The sequence below is a fragment of the Nomascus leucogenys genome, chromosome 13 (genome assembly GCF_006542625.1).
Source record: "Nomascus leucogenys isolate Asia chromosome 13, Asia_NLE_v1, whole genome shotgun sequence".
Classification (NCBI taxonomy): Eukaryota; Metazoa; Chordata; class Mammalia; order Primates; family Hylobatidae; genus Nomascus; species Nomascus leucogenys.
In genome coordinates, this window is record NC_044393.1 from 76,882,991 (window position 1) to 76,905,972 (window position 22,982).

General features: G+C 40.1%; 1 protein-coding gene across 1 annotated transcript in view; it reads left to right on the top strand.

Moving 5' to 3' along the window:
• SND1 (staphylococcal nuclease and tudor domain containing 1) overlaps positions 1 to 22,982 on the top strand; it is a 440,010-nt gene that overhangs the window by 132,980 nt on the left and 284,048 nt on the right. Inside the window, exon 11 of the mRNA XM_003261285.3 lies at positions 22,152 to 22,241. Coding sequence (XP_003261333.1) covers positions 22,152 to 22,241 — 90 coding nt within the window. The remainder of the gene's footprint in view (positions 1 to 22,151; positions 22,242 to 22,982) is intronic.

Here is a 22,982-nt window from a genome sequence, read left to right on the forward strand (position 1 = left end):
TCAAGTGATCCTCCTGCCTCGGCCTCCTGAGTAGCTGGGACTACAGGGACACAGCACCACACCTTTTCTGGTAGAGATGATATCTCACAGTGCTGCCCAGGCTGGTCGAGAAGTTCTGGCCTCAAGTAATCCTTCCACCTTGGCCTCCCACAGTGCTGGGATTACAGGAGTAAGCCACCATGCCCAGCCAGGAATGCATTTAGATTGACCAGTGGAAGGAAGGAAGGGAAGTCAAAGTAGAAATTAGTTGGAAGATGAACAGCATAGAGAAACAAGGGCTAGTCGTGAAGCCCTCCTCCAAGATTCTTTAATAACTGCTTGAGTTTTGTGGGATGATTCCTGAGTATGCAGAGACAGAAGTGATATTGATTCATCTTGTGAATTCTGATGCATGCTCTTGACAGAAGGAAAGAGAAGAATCTTATACAAGTTTATTAGTGGTGAGATGACATTCTTTAAGAAATACTATCCTTGATGGCCATTGGGGAACTTGAGCCATTTAAGCCTTTTGGCCTAAAAGTAATCTAACAATTCAATATCTTTCTGGGTGACTGTAATTGCTAGATGTTCGATAGTCATGAAATTTAGTTAGCATTCTTGCTGTTGAATTGATTCTTAGTGTTTATTTGCAAAACCTCAAATGTGTATCTAAAGCCTTGAGTGCTTTCTGATATTCATTGTATACTCAGTAGATATGAAATATCAATTTTACAGGCTACCAGAATGGTATTTAATGGTGGCTGACAGGATAGTGTTTGAAGACAATATGTATTGGATACTTAAATTTTTCTATTATCTGACTCTTGGCACAGATCATTGAATTTAAGTTATACTGAGATTGCAGAAGATCTGCCTGCCTTAATAACCCCAGCTATGCTGCATGTTTATTTAGTCCTGGTTCCTTCCTGTGCCTTCTGCTTTCTAAGCATGTACAGAAGAAAATAAAACAATTTTTTGGTTTCTACCTTAACATCTGCTTGCATCAGGAAAGATGTCTAAAAAAAATTTGAGGGACATTTTTGCGGACACTTCCTGAAGCCTGGACCAGTTTTATGTGATTTGTTGACATCCTCTTTTTTTTTTCTTTACCCTTTTCTAATGCCTGCTTCTTCAGTTATCCTTAAAGACCCAGGGTTTTACCACATTGCAACTTAAAATTTGAGGGTAAATTTGGTAAATCTTGAGCTCCTTAAAAGATGATCTGTTTTATACCCATTTCATTTTTCTCTTGAATTTCATTTTAAATTGATCTCTATGTATTTTAGGCTTATGCATTGCCCTTTTAATGGCTTCTTAGATAAAATACATTGTTCAGTTAGATAAGTAAAGAAGTCATCTGGGTTACTGAGCATGACACTTAAAATCTCATTAGAAACAATTTCTCTGCCCACTCCTTATTAACTATATATTCTGCTGGTATGCAGAACTTAACTGTTCTAAAGAGTTAAAATAAGCCATGGAGATCAGGATTTGGGGTAACAGCCCTCCCCTCAAGACAAGGACTATTTTCTTTACTCCACTTTTTCCTTGACAGGCTCTTGGTTTTCCTTATCCCTTTTGCTATAGGTTTCTTTGCTGCATGGTGTTTTTTTGTTTTTGTTTTTTTGTGTTTTTTTTTTTGTTTTTTAGAAAGAAATTAGCATATGAGTTAAACTGCAAGGAAGTTTGGAGTGATTAATGGATGTGATATCCTGTACATAACCCATTTTTTAGTGGCTCTCTGAATAAGAAATCCCTTTGTGACTGGCCCAGATTGCATATTTGCTTGTAGTTTCTACCCCATCTCCTTGTGAGGGAACCTCTGATACATACTTTAAACTTCTCATCATTGTCATCTGCTCATTGGAACACCTTTTCTTCTGTCTTTTTATGCTTTTTGTTTGTTGGTTTTTATTGTTTTTCCTTTGTTTGTTCGTTTGAGGAGGGACAGGGCCTTGCTCTGTTACCCAGGTTATAGTACAGTGGCTGTATCCTAGCTCACTGCTGCCTCAAATTCCTGGACTCAAGCTGTCCTCCTGCCTCAGCCTCCCAAGTACCTGGGTCTACAGCTGTGTACTACCATGCCTGCCTAATATTTAAATTTTCATTGTAAAGTCAAGTTCTCACTATGTTGCCCAGCCTGGTCTTGAACTCTTAGGCTCAAGGCAGTTGCCTTCCAATTTTTAAGGCTGTGTAGCTTTCCTGATAATAATGGGAAGTTGGTTTTTCATTTGATCCTCTGAGAATCTGTTGATTTGTGTTGATGTTTTAATGTGCCACAAGTATTTCCTGCTAGCTGCCTGCAGATACAGAAGACTTTTGAAATTTGGGTCTTTGTTCCTTTTCCTTCTCTCTCTGTTCTTCCTTTCCTTCCTCCCTAGCTCCCAATTTGGATTAAAACTTAACGGGTAAGAGTCCTAAAAGACGTAAGACATTTACACAACTGTAGATTTATTATCTTTGAATTTTTGAAAATGAACTTTTAAAGGCTTCTTTTCTATTTTTTAAGGTTTTCAAGTCATGCCAGTGTCTGTGCAGACTGACAACTAGCACTGGGGGAGGTGAGGGGAAGAAGTTACATTTATCAAAACATTTTCTGAAGGGATCTAACTTCGATTTCCTTTCTATGACCTGATTTAATGGAGACATTTCCACCTCAAAGGAGGATTTCAAGAATGCATATATTCTCACTAGTAGGCGAAACCGGTGCTGCTTTGATGTTCTCACACCCTTGGTTGAATGTGAATGTTCCAATGTGGCATGTTTTCCAGGAATCATAGGGAATTGACCCATTTTATGTAACATTTACAGGCCGATGGGCATTTAGAGTTAGAAGGAACATCATTTAGATCTAGTCAACCCTTTCTCTTTTTTTTAAACAGAGAAGGAAATGAAAGTCCAGAGAGATTAAGTAATTTTATTCAACAAATATTAATTGAGCGTGTACTGTGTGTCAGACTCAGTACTAGGTGCTGGAGGCTACAGAGATGAATAAGTTTGAGTCCCTGTTGGAGACAAATACGTGGTTCCCAGATCATACAGTTTGTAATTAGCAGATTAGGGAATAGAATATTTATGAATCATTCATAATCCAGTCTTTCTGTATTATTGTGACAGTTGTCCTTTTTTCTACCTTTTAATTTACTCATTTAATAAAGTTGATTTTCACTTTAAAACAAAATAAAATCCGTGTTCTCTTTTGACCCAATACCCTCCTTTAGCTGCCATTCTTTCTTGAAAGATTCGTGTACATTAATCATGTACATTTTATCAACTGGGCGACCCACTAAAATCTGACTGAAACTGCTCTTGCTGAACTTCCAGTGGGCATGTTTTGGTCTTCAGAAATCGCTTTGAATGTTTTAAGTCTGTTGTCGTATCTTCCTTCTTCAAATTCTCTTCTTTTTTGGATCACTGGTGCCCTGATTCTTCTGGCTCTTTTCCTTTTTTGTTTTCGTTTTCCTTAGAGTTTCAACTGCCCGCTTCTTATTTCTTAAATGGGCCATACATTTGCACATGTCCGTAGCCAGTAGTCGTCCATCCTACAAGACTTAGCTCAGTATCATCTCATGAAGCATATCTGACCTTTTCAAGCATTTAGGCACTTCCTTCCCTCTGTTCTTATAGTACCTTGTATATATTTCCTCATCCTGCAAGGTTTTGGTCTATGTGTTAAGCTGTGTCTTCTAATTTTTCTCTCTTGAGAACCACATCTCCAGTGATTGGCACATACATTTTAACAAATGTAGTTTTACCCAGAAAGACTTCACACTTGCTTAGGCAAATATGTGTGCAGGCCTCTCTGCCTACCATCTACCCCTCCACCCTGCCCCCAGCAGTGGGTCTCTGTCTGTCTCCCCCTCTCTACTGGGTTCTCTGAGCTAGGCCAGTGTATTGCTGCCAAGAAACAGCCTGTGATGATTCACTGTTAATGGTAGATTTATAGTTCTATCAATTGTCTGTCAGTATATTAACCCAGTTAAGAAGCCTAAACATAACCCTTAGTTACACTCAAATCGATTGCCAAACCTTCTTTAAAAGTTCATCAATTACACATGCATAAATGTGAGCCTAGCCCTGTCTGATTAAATCTGAGTTCATAATTAATGTGAGACAAATAATTGAACTTTTTTTATAGCTAAAATTAGGGAATTTCATGTTTCTCACTACGGTAGAGAGACTATCCTACATAATGGCATTGTTTCCATATTTAATTGTAAGCTAAACATTCATGGTCTTCAGCATGCTGGCAGCACCCAAACAGGCAAAAGACAGGTGTCTGCTTTTAAAGAAACCCAGCACACTGCAATAAAAAGGCATGCAGGTTGGTTTTCCTTAAAGCTTCATCTTCAACTTGTTATGTGGCCATGATAGTTCTTTCAGGCCTGATAGCATGCTGATTCATTTGCCGAGGTAGAATGTGTTTTCTCTGGATTCCTCATTTTGTTTAGGTTGTTGATCCTTCATCCTTTGCTGTGCACTTTTACTGGATCAAAATTAGCTGAATAGAAATAAATCAAGGGAAAAAGAGGAGTGTCCTCAAAAGAAATAGTGTTACCATTAAACCATTCAGAAAGAAATATTTGTGTTTTAAAATTATAGCCTTTTCTTTTATTTCTAATTAGTTCCAATGTTAAACCTCCTATCTTTAGAAGTATAGAGGTGGTGACGTAGGTTGTTAGGCTGGTGGTTCAGAATTGTTTGTTTGTTTGTTTGTTTTTCTTATAACCTCCTGGTCTTGGGTGGTGTTCAAATCTGTAAGATTTATTAGGTGAACATTCTGTAGCTAGGTGGCATGATGTTCTGGCTTCTCATTAGCAGTGACCCTGGAGAGATTTCTCGCATTCAGCAACATTTGTTTGGAGCCGCCCAGCATCCTTGTCATCGAGTGGTGAGGCAGAGCTTGGGTTTGGGTGAGGAGGTCACCTTGTACATATCTCTGGAGTAGGGAGTGGTGCTGTGTGGGGGATGCTTAGGCTCCCTGGCTTCCCTTCTCCTTAAACACGATCTGCTCTTCTAGGACAAGGAGCTGAGTGCTTGGAGGAGAGGAAAAGGACTGTTTTTCTCTTGCTCAAAATCTTAAGCTGTTAGAGAGGAATCATAATATTGTTTGACGCCCTGTGACAGCATCTATTGGCCATGGATTTTGGAATTAGTTAAATTAGAGTTCAGCTTTTGCTCCTGCCATTTTTAGTGGTGTGGCCACGGGTCTCTCAATTTCTTTGAGCCTCTTTTTCTTCATAAGTAAAAATATAGGTAATATTTGCTGACTCTTTTGAATTGTTTTGAGGGTTAAATGAGCATAGTGGTATCAAAAAGGTGAGCAAGATGCTGTTTTTAATTTCAGGTAGCTTGTAATCACCTGTGGGATTACAGATGCATAAATACTGTGTTGGGTTAGATGTATTACGAGAATACAGGATATTTTATTAGAAAATTCACAGAAGGCTTCCTGGAGTCGGTAAGCAGCATTCGAGCATATCTTGAAGAATATTTGGCATCTGAGTCAACAAAATATTTCACACTGCTGTGGCAGTCACATCTAGGCAGGAGAAACAACATCAAAAGAGGACCATAAGATCCATTCGTGGAGCTTGTTCAGCAAGCAGTTTGGAATATAGTTGTCAGGAGCAGAACTGGGCTAGCATGCTTGATTGTTAAATAGTTAACTATCTTTGCAGTTAACCAAAGATCAGGGTTTTATACTGAACATTTTTATATTAATGTGGAAATAGAATTTGATAGCATTCCTGATGCTTCTCCCAGATTAAAGAAATCAGCAGAGTATTGAATGAAATGAGCTTTACCTCTCCCCCCCCCCCCTTTTTTTTTTTTTTGAGGCAGGGTCTCACTCTGTCCCCAGGCTGGAGTGCAGTGGTGCTATCTCCACTCACTGGGCTTTCAACCTCCTGGGCTCAAGCAGTTCTCCTACCTCAGCCTCCCAGACAGCTACAACTACAGGCACATGCCACCACACCCAACTAATTTCTGTTTTTACATTTTGTAGAGACAGGGTCTCACTCTGTTGCCGAGGCTGGTCTCTAACTCTTGGGCTCAAGTGATTCACCTGCCTTGGCTGCCCAAACTGCTGGGATTAAAGGCATGAGCCACCATGCCCAGCATTACTTTTTTTTTTAATTGTGGTAACACATATATAACATAAAATTTGCCATCTTCACCATTTTTATTTACATCTCTGAAATGTTAAGTATATTCACATTATTGTGAAATGTATCTATAGAACATTTTCGTCTTACAGAACTGAAACTGTCCCCGTTAAACAGTGATTTCCCTTTTTCCCTTCTCCTAGCCTTGGTTATGCACCCAGCTCCACTTATTTTTGACAGCTAGCTTAAGAGAAGTTCCTAGACTTCATTCATTGCGTGATAAAATATGTGATAACAAATCTGGGATTTTTTTCATCTTGCTATAGTAGAAAAATGACATTTTGCTGGTATTTTGGGCCTCCCGTGATTTGCCATCTCCGTTAACCCTTACTTTATTTACATCCCATTTTATGCAATATAGTAACCACCTTGACACATTTAAGCTAACTTTAGTCTTCCATTTCTATCATGATTGCAATTTACAAAGCCATGAATGCAGCCTTCCTGTGATTGGGCTTTAAAACCACAAAATGATTCACTATCCATGAGAGTGTTCAACAGCATATTAGGTAGAAAAAATTATAGGTTATTTTGTTCTCTTATTGTGTAATTTTTATATCTTGCACATTCCATGGATTAGACACATAATGTGACTTGAAAGTCTTCTCTTTGTGTTACCAGTTGTTGAATCTTGTGAGCATTTCTCGGCCATTACATATTTTAACTGTGGAAACTCTTTATGTGTACTAGTTCCTTTTTTATTGGATCTTTTGTGCATGTCTACACAGTGTAGGTGGTCATGGTATGTGGGGGCAGGCAGGGTGAAGGTGGTGGTATGGAATAGGTAAGAGGGAATTTTCTCTGCAGAGTGTTGTTTATCGATAGAGGTGGACTGCTGCTATCTGATGGTCACTTTTCTTTGTCCAATTGTGACCTGCAGAGAGGGTGCTTTTAGCTACTGTGTCAGGATCCAGTAGGGAGACAGAAAGCGCACCAGTTATTTTAACAGAGAGAACATAATGTAAGAAATGATTAGCTAGATGTGGGAATACTAACAAGGTGAAAAAAAGAACCCTAAGGGTAGCATGGAGGTAATAACTACATGATGCAGCTCCTACCCTCTAAGGTTGGAGGAGTAAGAAAAGAAAACATGTAAGAACATAGAAATTTAGAGGGAGACCATGTGAAGCTGGGACATAGACTGCTGTTAACTGATGCTTGTGTCTCTAAGCTTGGAGACTAGGACTGGGACTCCAAGGTCTTGGAACCCAGACCTCCCAGGAGTGCTGCCAGTTGATTGGTTCTGATGAATGTGAGGAGGTGTGATAACCTATTTCTGGGAGTGTTGGGAAAACAGCAAGCTGAACTCGCTTGCTGCTGCTGGAACAAGCTACCGTTGCTGGGAGGAAGAAGTAGTGCTCTGGAGCCACTGGCAGGAATAGGAAAGATCTGCCCCTTCTTCCTGTTCCGGCTCCCTCTGGCACCCCCTATTGGCAGAGCCTAAGGAAGGCAGCTGGCAAGGCCGAAATGGGGTTTGCAGGTACCCTGCCCCAGCATCACCAAGGAAAAGTTTAGAAAGATCAGTTTTGAAACTGCATCACAATAGCTTCATAACGGGCATAACTACTAGATCCAACTTTTTCCAGTTTGATGAGTCTCCCAGGGTGGGCAAGCATGCATTACATGTTGAAATTAATTGACCTTTTCAGGTCTAGGGGACATTGTGTGTGGTGAGTGAAAAGCCAGTGGGTAATCTGCCAGTTCTTGCTACCACAGCAGTTGGGAGGCAGATGATAGAAACTGTCATGGGTTCTGGAGCAGACAGATCTTTGTGGGAGCTTTTTGCTCTGACATATATGATATTGGGCATGTTATTTCTCTGGGCACCTAACTTCTCAGGTCTCTCTGTGAAGTAAAGCTATCATAATTCCAGCTTTATTTGCTATTGTGAGGATTAGAATTAATATGTTTAATGTGCAAGCAGATAGCACCACTCAAATAGTTAGTGGTGTTTGTTTTGTTTTTTAATGAATTGTAGAAATTTAGAGTGGCACCAACCCTTTGTGTTAAGGGAGTTAGGTTAGGGTGCCAGCAGTAGGAAAGGTAAGGGTGTCATTGTCACAACGTGATGGTGATAGGATTGACATAAAAACATTGTTAAATAGGCACCATTTCAGTTCTTTTATGTCTGGAAGGACAAGGGTATTTAGGGTGACATTACATGAAGGAGGATATAAAACTGTATTCACACAGATCAAGGCACCAGTCTCACGTCCCATGTCATTCCCCACAGACAAAACAGCTATGAATAGCTACTGCAGTTATAGAGCGAGAAGTTCCCCATTCTTGCCCTCTCCCCTCCACCCTCACCTGACTGTGCTGTGCACTGTGACTTGCCTGCCTGTTTACTAGGTGCAACCAACTGGAGAAAAGAACCCCAACAAATTCCTGAGTATGGCTTCAAGTTTGTTACGGTCCCTTCACACAGTAGGGCAAGACATGCTGTATGTATATAATGAAATTGCTATGCCAGCTGGGTACTGCATCTACATGTCTGTGCTGTTCATAGTTCTTTTATTTGCCCATATTTCTCCATGATAGTAGTGGGTGATAAATGTTGAAGTTTTCTGATTGATGTCAAGTAGACTGTACAGTAAAAGAAAGTCATCTTCCTTCTGTAAGGTTAGACTGATACCTGTCCTGAAAAGGTACAGGCCTCATTTTACTGAATATTTATGCACAGGCTTAGAATACTTTGAATTTGGTGGATAAAATATGTGGCACTAGACCTGGCATCCTGATTTAGACCTTGGAGGGACGCAGCAACCAAGCAGAAACCCAGTGTCTAAAGGGAGACCTTTCTGCCTGCACTTGCATAATTCAGTCTTGTGTTTTGAAATGTACAATTCATTGCACAAATTTGACTGGAAATCTGGCTCAGTTGAAGGTTCCACTGGCACCAGCTAAATAATGGTGTCATATCCAGCCTCATTTTCCCTTCTGTGTTCTTCTAGGAAGAAACTTTAATAATAATTATTATTTTTAATATGGCGAAGAAAGGAAGATATTCACAAAGAAGCATTTCTCTAACAAAATGACATTATCCTCTGAATGGGCTCACCCGCTCCTGCTCTCTGTTACAGAGAAAATTGGTTTCCTGTTGTCAGAGATTTATTTTCTTTTCCTCCTGTTCTTTTCCCCTCTTCTATAACTGTGGGAGGGTTTGTGGCACATCCCTGTGCTGGATGGGTTTCATCTGGCTTGGTGCCTGTACTTTAAGTAACGGGGTTGTCTCTTCTGAGGGCATTGGCTCTCCATTTTTAGCCTGGGTATGAACAGTAAGAAATGTGGGAGAAGATTTCTCCATTACTAGAAAACATGATCTGGGGCCAACTGGTTAATTATGAGCTTCCAATGAAAAGGAAAGTAGTGCCAGAAGGGCATAGCCAGTTGTGATATACTGGTCCTTTCTGCCACCGGTTACCATACTGGTTTCCATAACCTTGAAAACTTTTATACCTGCTTTTGTCTTTGAAGGCTTCTTTCTCTCTGCTCATTTTCCTCTACTGCTTTTAAACTCTGGCTTCTTATTTGTAGATTTTTTTAAATGTCCTTTCCAACGAAGGAATTTCCCCCTTTTAATGTTGATTCATGTTTCTAGTTGATCTTCACAACTATTAGCTAGGTAGAAAGATGCTCTTCTACAGAGACACTAATTATATTTTATTTCTTCTCAGCTCTACTTGCTCATTTAAACAGCACCCAAAGAGTACATTTCATTCACCAAAACTTCATGCCTGTATTGCTGCAGATGAGTCTTTCCAGAACAAAGGAAGAGCTCTATGATCTTTCACTACCTTTTCCTTCTTTTCTTCCAATTTAACCTCAAAATATACCAACCCCAGCAACTGTGTTTACTTAGGGTTAATCTCAACTTCATGAGTTTTTTTGAGGAAGCTAGTTCTTTTGATTCCACATTAGAAAATATTCCTCTTTATATGGTAGTTTACTATCATATTTATTTTAACGTTGAACTGTCACACATGAAATATTTTTAGTGTATCAGTTCAGCTTTACTTGAACTCTGAATGGTATTATATGTGTTCTGTAAGGATTTCTGCTAACTTAGCTAATAATAGATTAAGGGTGTGTTTTTTCAAGATCATAAGTAATATAATTCATTACGTCACACTTGTAGGTGTACAGAGAATAGAAAATTGTTTTAAAGTCTTAGGTCAAAAGAGAGCATGGTGATTATTTGGATTTTGTAAATTTGGATTTTCTCTAACATTAGACACAGGCTGCTAAGAGTACTACTTTTTCATTAGCGATTACAAAGGGTCTAGGTTTTGCAGTTGTACAATGAGATATCTAGTTAAATGTTTTCTAATCATTTATTTATTTGTTTATTTATTTATTTATTTTTGAGACAGAGTCTTGCTCTGTCACCCAGGCTGGAGTGCAGTGGCGCGATCTCGGTTCACTGCAAGCTCCGCCTCCCGGGTTCACACCATTCTCCTGCCTCAGCCTCCCGAGTAGCTGGGACTACAGGCGCCTGCCACCACTCCCGGCTAATTTTTTATATTTTTAGTAGAGATGAGGTTTCACCATGTTAGCCAGGATGGTCTTGATCTCCTGACCTTGTGATCCTCCCTCCTCGGCCTCCCAAAGTGCTGATGTTTTCTAATCTTTTTTCATTAATGGACTTATCTAGTATAGTATCAAATCATATTTAGTAATAGTAGCCAGCAGGTTGAGGAACAGTTTGTATTCAACTAGTATAGTATAAGCGCCTTCATTCTATGAATTTGCTAACAATGGTATAAAGCTGCAATGATACAACTGCCCCCCCCCTTTAAAGTTCACTTTGAGATTTACTAACCAGATTTATTAAATCCCATAATCACAAGAAATAGAGTTTGAGTTGTCAAAAATAAATTTTTTAGATAGGTCTTTGTGTAGTCCCCATTATATTCCCTCAGTATTTTGATATTTCTAGGAATGTGGCACTATGCTGGGCACTTTCTAGGTACCATAAACACCTTTTTTTCTCTTTCATAGATCTTCCCTCATGTAGTCTGGCAGAGGCAGTAAGACCTGTATGAAGTAATTAAATTACAGTAATACAAGGCAGAAAGTGATTAGTGCTATAACTTTGGCTTATCTCGTCTTCTGTCCCTTGACATTTTTGTTCTTGTTAACATCCATGTTAGATGCTGTAAAACTTAGCTAAGTAGCTTTGCTTCCTAGCAGCAGTAAAAGTATAGATCTGGTTTTCTCACGGAGTTTATATTTGCCAAAATGTTCCTTGAGTGTGAACTTAGACTTGCCTTAATTTGTACTAATTAGTCCATTTCTGATTTTTACAGTTTTGAAATAATTTTGCTTGGTTTTCACCACAAAGTCATAAGTAAGTCCAGATAATTTTTTTTTGCTGAGTCTTTTTTTTTTTTTTTTTTTGCTATTGAGTCTCTCTCTGTCACCCAGGCTGGAGCGCAGTGGCATGATCTCAGCTAAACGCAACCTCCACCTCTTGGGTTCAAGCGATTCTCCTATCTCAGCCTCCCGAGTAGCTGGGATTACAGGTGAATGCCACCATGCTGGGCTAATTTTTGTATTTTTAGTGGAGACAGGGTTTCACCATGCTGGTCAGGCTGGTCTTGAACTCCTGACCTCAGGTGATCACCCACCTCACCCTCCCACAGTGCTGGGATTACAGGCGTGAGCCACCGTGCCCGGGCTATTTTGCTGATTCTTAAGAGGAAACCGAGGCAAGCCACCAAGTAGGAGGCCAGTAGGTTGGGCCACAATCACTGTGTAGAGCCCAGGTTTCTAGTAGATCAGCATCAAGCTGCCTGCTACTCTTGGTCATTTGTTTGCCATGAAATATTCAGGGAATGTTTGATTTCAAGGTTGAGGGCAGCTCTTTTCCTCATTGCCTTCAGGAGAACTGAACTCAAGCCTTATTCTCTTCAGGAATTGATGCCCTTTCTGCCTCATTATCCCAGGCTTACTGGCTGAATCCTCACTGTTCCTGTAGGAAAAGTAGCACAGACTTCATTCCCTTTTGGAGCAGATTTTTACTTCCAGAGCACTTGGGGGGTGGGAAATGTTTGTGTCTGGTTACATGTTGGAAGCCATGCCTGCACAGGGAAAGGAAGATGGGGCAGGGCCCCAGCATCTTTTTGTTTTCAATTTTCTTCAGTGGGTGTGGGAGCCACTTTGCTGCTGGTGGCCCAACTTCTTGTGAGCCTTCAGGTCCTTTTGCATTTAGGTTTGTGAGGGGTGATGCTGTTCTTTTATTTCACCTTTTTCCCCACTTGCAGTAGTATTTGTAGCTAAGTGAAGGGACCGCATATGGTTTGCTACTTGGATAATGGTTTGGGAGTCCCTAGAGCCTTTAAGCTATTTAAAGTCCTGACAGGGTCTTGGGGGGAACAAAGACCTCATGCTTGGCTCCTGTTATTTCCTCCCCATCCTTCTCTCTGTCCTCTTCCCTCTCTCATCCTTACTGCGTCTGGGCAATAAATAGCAAGTGCTTCTGAAATACTCTTCGTTGGCTAATGTAATTGAGTAGAAGAACACTCTTTAGAGGCAGATTTTTTTTCTTACATGATGGTCTTGAAAATGGTACTTTAATTTCAGGATGTGCAGGTTCCTGTGGAATATAATCATATGCTGTGCACTGGAGATAACGGGTCAGGCTCTTTAAGGACATGAGGCTGCCTAAATTTGCTTTACTTCTTCCGTCTTTTGGTCCTGTGAAACTCTTGTTCTCCTACTGGCAAGCTGCCAGGAGACATTTGTAACCAGGACTGTTTCTTGGAATTGCCACTGCGTCTTCTTTTCTGCCCTCACCGGGGCTAGTGTGGCTCCAGACCCCTGGGTGGCTTTGTGGGCTTGGGCAGGAAAGGAGACAAGACATGCCTACTCGTGCCATTCCTATCATGGCCAGGTTGGTTTGCTGTCTTAGATTCTCAGATCCCACACCCAGGCGTCCAGTAGCTGGAACTAAGGAATATTTGGAAATTTTGTTTTGTCGCTGTTACTACAATGTTTCCTGGTGTCTTATTTGTATAGAAGTTGGAGGGGTATTGAATTCTCCCATTGTTATTAACCTACTTACTTTTTTTTTTAAATTGAACTATTTTGGCATTAATCAAGTTCTCCAGTGTGGCTTTCTGCCTTCAATAAAACTCTGACCCCCCTCTTTGTTTTATCGCCTTTGATTTAAAAGTCATGGGGCCAAGTGCCTAAAATATAGACATTTTTGTGGCCCGGAGACCTCCTTGCTACTTATTTAAAAATGCAGGTGGCCAGATACAGTGGCTCATGCCTGTAATCCTAGCTCTTTGAAAGGCTGAGGCGGGAGGATCACTTGAACCCAGGAGTTTGATATCAGCCCTGGTAACATAGCAAGACCCTGTCTCTACAAAAAATTAAAATAATTAGCTGGGTGTGGTGATGCATAACTATAGTCCCAGCTACTCAGGAGGCTGAGGTGGAAGGATCACGTGAGCCTGGAACGTCAAGACTACAGTGAGCCCTTGTCATGGCATTGCACCAGGAGCAACAACATAGCGAGACTGTGTTAAAGAACAAAAATTAAAAAGCACGTTTGTGGGAATCACACCAGACCTACTGAGTCAGATTATCTGGTGTGGGCTTGGTAGTCTGCATGGTTATAAGCTCCCACGAGATTCTTAGGCACACTGAAACCTGACAACCACCGACAGGTGGTGATTGTCTTTTGGCAGTAAAAAACCAAGAGCTGCAGTGCCTGGCTCACAAGCCATGAGCCTCTGGGGTACCTGGGATCAAAATCCCAGCTTTGCTATTACTAGTTATGTGACATCAGGCAAGTTACTTAAACTGTAAGCCTCAGTTGCCTTCTGGTAAAAGGAGGATCATGATCCTTACCAGGTAGGACTGCTATTAGCATTAAGCCTATTTGATAGGGTTATCTATAACTATTATTATTCTTTAAGTTCTAGTGCTTTTCACACATGCTAATAGAGCCTGAAAGATGGGATCAGCAGGATCAAATAGGGTTGTCAGAAAGATTGAGAAATTGGAGGGTCCTACACAAGCCACAATGAAACACTTAAGGGAGGTAGTTATCTTCATAATCACCTCCTTCTAACCTCGCACCTGTACATTTTATCATGTAGATTCCAGTTTTTAAAAAAGTTGGATTTCAGTTTCTATTGTTTTCCATTTCGTCTTTGCTTCCTGGAAGATATGCTAAATGTATTGCGTTGCTGTGAATTTGGCACTTGCTCAGATCATGTCTCTGTTATAGACTGTATTTACTTTTAAAAGGTATTTTGAGTGGAGAGAATGAAATAGAGCTGGTTGGAAGTAAAGCTGCTTTTTCCTTGAAACAACTCTTGAGGTGTTTGGATCTGTGAGGCTTCTGTGTATGGTCCTTTAGGAATAGTTAGGTATCTTAGGAAGATAAAAGATACCTTCTATTCGGCCAAGGTGGTTACAATTTTAAACCTTCCTCCTGCTGCTAGCTTGTAGCTTTCTAGTTATCAGACCTGCCTTTTATAGAAATGTGCTACTGTATGTGTTAAGGACCATAAAACAGTGGCTATCCCTGTGTGTTCTGTCTCCTGGATGCCAGGGGAATTGAAAGGTCCTTAATTGTAAATATGCCCAGGGCATGTGGTAATGCTCCTATTTTAAGTCTATAATTGAAATGGAAATTGCAGCCTTTGTTTATTAAAATGGCATGTGTGGCAGGGCAACTGGGACTGGTCCATTATTTACTGTTTGAAATCTTACCCATTTTAATCTGATCATGTCTGTAGTTCTTATTTTAATTCAACAGTCAGTTTTAAGATCATCATGGAGTATAATTCCATTTGGGCACATTAATTCACATATTATAGTTGAGTCTCCTTTTAAAAATAAAAATTAAACTTGTTTTTGACCCTGTTTATAGAACGTTTGTAGTTAAATTTATTTCCTCTGCCCCACAGAAGGATATATCTGTGGAAGAGTATCCTTTTTTTGAGGAAATAAATGGAATTTAGTACATTTCTTATGAGGAAAAGAATGGCCAGTTATTCTGCTGAAGAGAGGAATAAAAGTATGAAATATTGGGAGGAATGGGAAAGGGTGATCAAAGAAGCTTTGGAGATTTTCTCTCCCTCAACACTTTTGTCTTAAAAAAGAAATCTAAGTTTATGGAATAACATAACAAACATCTGGGTTACTTTTTCAGCCTTGATATTCTTCCCTGTGTGCTTCAGAGCCTTGTTTTTTTCCTTTTTACTGTTGTGTGTTACAGACACAATTGAAAGTCCCTGTGTACTTGTCCTCAACCCCATTTTGAGGTTTTCTCTTTCTCTTCCCACCCATTCCACATCAGTAACCATTGTGCATTTTTATTCTTTTGCTGCTTACACAGCTCTATCAATAATATACTATTGTTTGTATCTGTTTTTAGTCTGCATTTATATGGGATTTTCCTATATCAGTCTACAACTTGCTTTTCCAGCTCAATTTTGTTTTTTTATCTGTCCATTTGCTATGCTGCTCTAAATCAGCCAAACTACTGTGTATTCCATCGTGTGACTATACCATATCCAGTGTTAATATGGATGTTGTTATACTTGTCTTGCACGTATGAGAATTTTCTTGGGCATATACCTACCTGTAAGTAGCATTTCGTAGTTAGAGGTATGTGTGTTACCACCTTTAACCAAACAGTGCCACATAGCGCCACATCAAAGTGCCAAAGTATTTAACCTTTTTATAGTCCCATCAGTGGCTAAGGGGCATTCCTATTTCCCCACATTCTTTAAAATATTTGCCAATATGTTGGAGGTACTGTATCTCAATTTACATTTTTCTGACAATTATCAAGTTATACTTTTTTGCATACTTAATGTGTACTTGGAATTCTTTAGTGAAGTACCTGTTTATATCTTTTGCCAATTCATCTATGGGTTTATTTCTCTTTTTCTTATCGATTATCAGTTATTTACTGAGTAAATCAAAGTAATCAGAAGAGAACCCCCACCAACTCTCAGTACCACATCTATCCACCCACCTACTGGAATCTGCATCCGTATACCTGCAGATGAACTACTGGTGCTCTGTGGAAAGCCATTCTGTCCATGGCATGGACATTGCTTTAGCAGTTCTCTTCTCTCTCTCCTTTGCTCACCACTAGACCATTGCCTGTTATTTCTCCAATCTGAAATCAAACCCAAAAACCTTATCTTCACTCTGCCGCCTCCTTGCCAGGGAAGGTGCACTCCACCATAGTCTCTTCATACTCCTTCATGATACAGCTTTTGAAAGGACTGTATATACAGTTGACCCTTGAATAGTGTGGGGTTTAGGAGTGCCAGCCTCCACATGGTCAAAAATTCATGTATAGAACTTTTTTTTTTTTTTGAGACGGAGTCTCTTTCTGTCGCTCAGGCTGGAGTGCAGTGGCGCGATCTCGGCTCACTACAAGCTCTGCCTCCAGAGTTTACGCCATTCTCCTGCCTCAGCCTCCCGAGTAGCTGGGACTACAGGCACCCACCACCATGCTTGGCTGATTTTTTTTTTGTATTTTTAGTAGAGATGGGGTTTCACCGTGTTAGCCAGGATAGTCTTGATCTCCTGACCTCGTGATCCACCTGCTTTGGCCTCCCAAAGTGCTAGGATTACAGGCGTGAGCCACCGCGCCCAGCCCTAGAACTTTTTACTCCCCCCAGAATTCAACTACTAATTGCCTGCTGTTGACCAGAACAGGAGAGGTTGGTCTTGCTGTCACAGGAATGGCAGGGGCAGAAGAAAATCCAGATATAAGTGGACCTGCCCAGTTTAAACCCATGTCATTCAAGGGTCAACTGTTCTTGCCATCCTCAGGTTTTTTCTTACCATTCTCTTCTGCACCCATTTGTAGTTTCAACCAGGCTTTTACCCCTAGTGCTCTACCAAAAGTATCCTCGTCAAACTACCAATGACCCACACTTAGCTAGATCCAAAGTGCAAATCTTAGTTCCCATTTTGCTTGCCTTCGTTTGTGGCATTTGACACAGTTGATCATTCCTTCTTCTCCACTCGTTTTCATTTCTTGGTTTCCAGAACACAGCATTCTGGTATTTTCCTCCCGCCGTGCTTACTGGTTGCTCCTTCTCAGTCTCCTGTTGCATACTCATGACCTTTTAATGTTAGAAGATACTACCTATATGCCAACAACTCCCAAACGTATTTTGCTAGGTCCAAACTCCATGTTTGTATACCCAACTGCCCATTCAACATCTCCACTCAGGTATCTAATAGCTGAAGCTTAGCATGTCTCCTGATCTTACCCTTCTCCTTTTGTCTATTCTACTGGTGAATCTTCCCCATCTTATTTGATGACCCCAGCCATCTTTACATTTGCTCAGATAAAAAAGGAGTCATTCTTGATTCCTCCTTTTCTTTCATTCCTAACGTTCCATCCGTCTTCTTGGAGAATGTTTCCAGTTCTGACCACTTCTTGCCTTCCTCACTGCTGTTGCCTTGATGTAATCTCCCATGATTTCCTGCCCAGATTACTATCATAATCTCCTAATTTGTCTAATCTGCTCCATCCTTTTCTTGTCACAGTGTCTGTTCTCAACACAAAAGGCAAAATAATTCTTTCAAATGTGAAGTCAGCTCTGTGTCTTCATCTCCTGCTGCCTCCCCCTCCTGCACTCTGCTCTAGCCGCGGTGGTGGTGCCTTTGTTGCTAACATGCATTGGCTGTTATCTTTGCCTTTCTTTGGATGACTGGGCATCCCATACCTCTTTGAGTTTTTGATAAAATTAATCTCAGTGCGGCCTGCCCTGATCTCATTACAGCTGTGGCCCTGCACCCCTGTTCCCTTTCCTGCTCTCCATGTTCTTTTTTCCATTTCACTTATCCCCACTCTCAGTGCTTTCTTTGACTTTTCACTTCATTCATGATGTCTTTTCAGTACAGAACTTTTAAAATTTTAGTGGAGCCACACATTTCAACCTTTTTTAAATATATAATTTGTGACTAATAAAAATTTTTTATTTTTTACACTTTAAAAAATGAGATCAAATATACATATAAAATTTGCCATCTTCACCATTTTGAGTGTTTATCAGTGGTAATCAATTTATATTCTTTTTTCTGCCTTCATTTCCCCCTCATTTATAATAATCCTACAGTATCCCAGGGTCATTTAGTTTTGTGGGTACAATGTTTAAGAATGGGCTAGGTAAAATTAGGCCTGAATGGGGGTTGAGAATAAGGACTTGATTCAAGTTCTCTTTCATTCCCTCCTAATGAACATTGGCCAGACTCCCAATTTTGGCAACCAGCCAAAAGTACCTTCCTGAAAAAATGCTAGCTATATCTTCAGATGCTGAGATGTGGATATTGGGCCTCCTTCCCAAACTGGTGAGAGGTACAGATGACTGACGTTACCTCTTCCATCTCTAATGTGAGTCATTGCAGGGCCTACATGCGATGTCATTTCTCAGGATGAACAGTGATTACAGCACATATTGGTTTGTATATTATCCACCCACAAGTTTATAAAGCAAGCATTTTTTCCTATTTTTATTTTTAAAAAAATATTTCCATGTAAATTAGAATCTAAACTAGACAGTTCTTTTTAAGCAGGCAAGATTCAGCTAAAATCCTGTTTTCTGAGAATACATTCCATACCTCAGTTGCCTCTTGGAGATTTCAAAGGCTTTTATATACCTGGTAATTTGCAGGAATTGCTTTTATTTTGTGGTTTCTCAGGGACTTCTAATATCTCTCTTGTAAGATGTTTGCAGATGTCAATAGCTACTAGCTCTGAGGGGTTAGAGTAACAAGATCATTCTGTGGTATCTTGTTTTCTGCTTGTGCTATTAGTTCTAGCTTCATGAGAGACATATAATCAGACTCTGGAGGTGCCCTGTTTTTTATTGGGGTGTTTGTTGATACATTTTTTATTTTCCTTCATTCTTTTGAGGGTATTTTGTCCTGTGGAGTGTCTTAAAAGCAAGATTCTTATTTAGACAACCATTTTCAAACATTTAGTTGTACCTCATCCCATAATCTTCATTTGAAGGCTCATTGGAACAGTGTTTCTTACCTTTTATTCCTAGTTTTGGAATTACAGCCAACTGACATTCCCATCTACTTCTGTGCTGTTTCAGAATATGTAGGGAGACAGATAAAGTGGTGCATGCCTGTAGTCCTAGCTACTCAGGAGGCCGAGATGGGAGGACTGCCTGAAGCCAGGAGTTCAAGACTAGCCTGAGCAACATAGTAAGACCCCATATTTAAAAAAAAAAAAAAAAAGAATATGTAGGGTAAGGTCTGCACCTTACCCCAAATCCTGCATTTTGGGTTCTGAAGCAAATCATAAGGCTCTGTAAGGTCAGTGTCATTATTTTGTTCAATTCATTTTTGAAAATGTTCACTTAGTCTTTAGTAATGACAGAGCTACCCTCAGAAAATAGAATGTCCACTGTTGTTTGGTGAATATGAATATGCTGACACTTTTTTATTCCTGAGGGCTGGTTGTGATAACCATTGATTTTGTCTTTATTAAAAATCCTGTTTATTACTGGCACCTGGTGTCTTCTGTCTGGCAAGCATCCTTATGTATGATTGAGCGCCATCACCAACTCTGCTTTACAGCTTATATGTTACACTTGGCTCCTTAAGAGATCTCTGATTTGTAATCTATTTTTATAAAATATCCATAATCCTGTACATCTGTCCCTTGTGTTAACCAGCATTCCCCTAACCCAGGCAATTTCTATGCATCCCATTTCCTTTATTTTCTATAAGAAAACCTCAACGTTATTTTGTTCCTCTAAAGATTCTCATGTTTACGGTCATATCCTTCCCATTAGACAGTGATCATGACACACCTGGGCCTTGATCAGAGCTCAGCCACCCCAGAGGCTTCTATTTGGAGTATGTTGACTTCCACATATGATCTGGGAGAAGGAGCTACCTTAACTTTTTAGAAGAGCACTGGAATGATGATCGTTATGCCCTCTGCCCCCACTTTTTTTTAACAGGAAGTACAAAACAGCTGAATAGTGAATATGAAACTCAAATTTCCTTGACAATGAAAGTGTTATCTACATTCTCATAAGAGATTTTCTTGGTCATAGTCAATGAATTGAAATGTTTGTATGTGCTGGGGCATGGAGGCTTAGTTTGCGTCTAGGAGGAAACATCTATTTCATAGATCCTCTTAACCATAATATCGACCTTAGGATGATTTTTAAATGGGTCATTAAAATGATGAAGGCTCTTTACTTAAGAGTAGTGTCTATTTAGGAAAAAACGTAATATCTGCTTTGAGTACAGTTTGGACTACACAGAGGTATCTTGTTTTGTCAGGTGCATAATAGATGGCAAAGGTTCGGCCAGATTGGATAAGCATAGAGGATGTGGAATCAATGGTGTACATCTAGGGTAGGTAGGGGTTAGTCCTTGATTTTCTCCTTTCTTTCTATACTTTTTGCAAATATTTTCCTGGAGTTTCTCAAGTCTGCAAAGCAGTCTTGTTCTCCTAGCATACTTGATCTTTGTATATCAGTCTGCATGTTTCTTTGGAGCTACTTAAATCTAACTGTAATTATTGAGTATGTACTAATGAGGGAGGTACTGTACTTGGCTCTGGGGAGTTAAAGAAAAACAAATGGGTGGGTCTTTTTTGTCTTGGAACTTACAGGCTTCTGGGAGGGAAACATTAAAGTGAAGTATACCAACTGGTGTAGTCAGGATCTCTTATTTCTTATACAAAGACAAAAGTCTCTTGACTTATGCATGTCATCATGATTCCACACTGGATTCCTACTCCTTTGTCCTCCCTTTCTACACCATTGTCAGTTCCCGTTAATTCGTTTCTTCAAGTGGTTCTCATCATCTCTCGGGCTCCTGTCCCTTCCTACTTCTGTTACCCTCATCTAGATAGACCCTCTTATATCATCTAAGAATGGCATTGCTTAGAGTAGCCACCTCTTTTAGGAGAAGTCTGGGGCCTGTGAGATAATGAAGTAAGTGTGTATGTGTTGACATGCTATTCCTTCCTGCCTCTCTTCTTTTGGTTTTTCTGTTTTTTTCCAACTTTGATTTGCCTCCTATTTCTTTACTATCCTGCAAACTTATTAAATCCGACCTTGTCAATGAAACATTTCCTGATTACTTCTTTCCACTTCCCTGAACTCTTAGAGCATTTAGTCCCTAGTCTGTATCACATGTATTAGCATAGCACTTAATCAAAACTATTGTCCAGGTGTGGTGGCTCATGCCTGTAATCCCAGCACTTTGGGTGGGAGGCAGAGGCAGGCAGATCATTTGAGATCAGGAGTTTGAGACCAGCCTGGCCAATATGGTGAAACCCCATCTCTACTAAAAATACAAAAATTAACTGGGCATGGTGACACATGCCTGTAATCTCAGCTACTGTGGAGGCTGAGGCACAAGAATTGCTTGAACCCAGGAGGCAGAGGTTGCAGTGAGCCAAGATCATGCCACTGCACTCCAGCTTGGGCAACAGAGCAAGACTCTGTCTCAAAAAAAAGGAAGAAAAAAACTGCTTTGTGTTGCTATTTCATATCTGTAGGATTTCTGCTATTACTATTTTAAGTTTCATAATTTTTGAGTCCAGGATTATATATGTATTTACAGAATGCTTTGTATAGAACTAACAGTTGGTAGGTGCTCAGTAAAGATTTTTTGAGTAATAGAATTGGATTTAAAATATCTATAAATATTTGAAGGGTCCTAATACTTAATTGAGCTTCTTCTGTAATACAGTTTATGCCTCTATGTCTCTGTTAAAGAACATTTGTTTCCAGTTTGGGTAATTACAAACTCTTCATTTTTTATTTGTGAGCCTGTTGTATGAAAAAGGTAGCCCTATTCTCAGTAAAGCATTTCAACCAAATACTTTTTAATCATTTATTATGTGTCTTAACACATTTAATATTTGTGATACTAAGAGATAACCAATTTCAGACACATTCCTATATCTTGTGCTGTTGGACGTGTTCATTTGATTTTGTTCATTCCTGATGTCATGTTTTATTTTACTTTTAGGATAAGAACAAGAAACTGCGTCCCCTGTATGACATTCCTTACATGTTTGAGGCCCGGGAATTTCTTCGAAAAAAGCTTATTGGGAAGAAGGTAAGTAATTGATGACAGAAGCATATTTGCAAGTGGTTGGGCTTAAGCTAATCTTTTGGAGGCAATTGTTATAAGCTGGGCCCTTTACCAGCAGATGACACTCCTCCATCAAGTCAACTGGAATTACTTTGATATGAAGAGAGGCGTGTTTATGTGTCAGAAATGGTACCCCATGGGAGAGATTTAAAATTGGGGCCCTGACCACAGTTTGATTGCCAATAGTCTCACAGCAGGGTCCGGGCTCAATTCCAGTTTTAATAATTGCATATTGCCCTGAGCTCCATTCAGTTGGCTCTCTTATTCTCTCCAGCCACCTTCATTAAATGTCCAGGGCTATGGAATTTACTAGTGAGGGAAGGTTGCTGCTTTTTCATGCTTCCCTTACTTCTGAGGGATAGGCTGGCTATAAGGGGAACAGGGGATGACCTGGACTAAGAGCACGCCTATTGTAATGCACTGTGGCATCAATGCTCCCTCTATTCTTCTGGCTGGCAGAATTTCCTGTACCCTGTAGGAGTGTTTTTTTGTTTTTTTTTTTGTTTTCAGGAAGGGGTGTGTGGCTTCCTGATAGTTCATGTGCAGATTTTTGTGTAGCTTGATGGCTTTTTTTTTGGAGACAAGATCTCACTCTGTTGCCTATTCTGGAGTGCAGTGGTGTGATCTCAGCTCACTGCAACCTCTGCACCCTGAGTTCAAGCATTTCTACCACCTCAGCCTCCCGAATAGCTGGGACTACAGGTG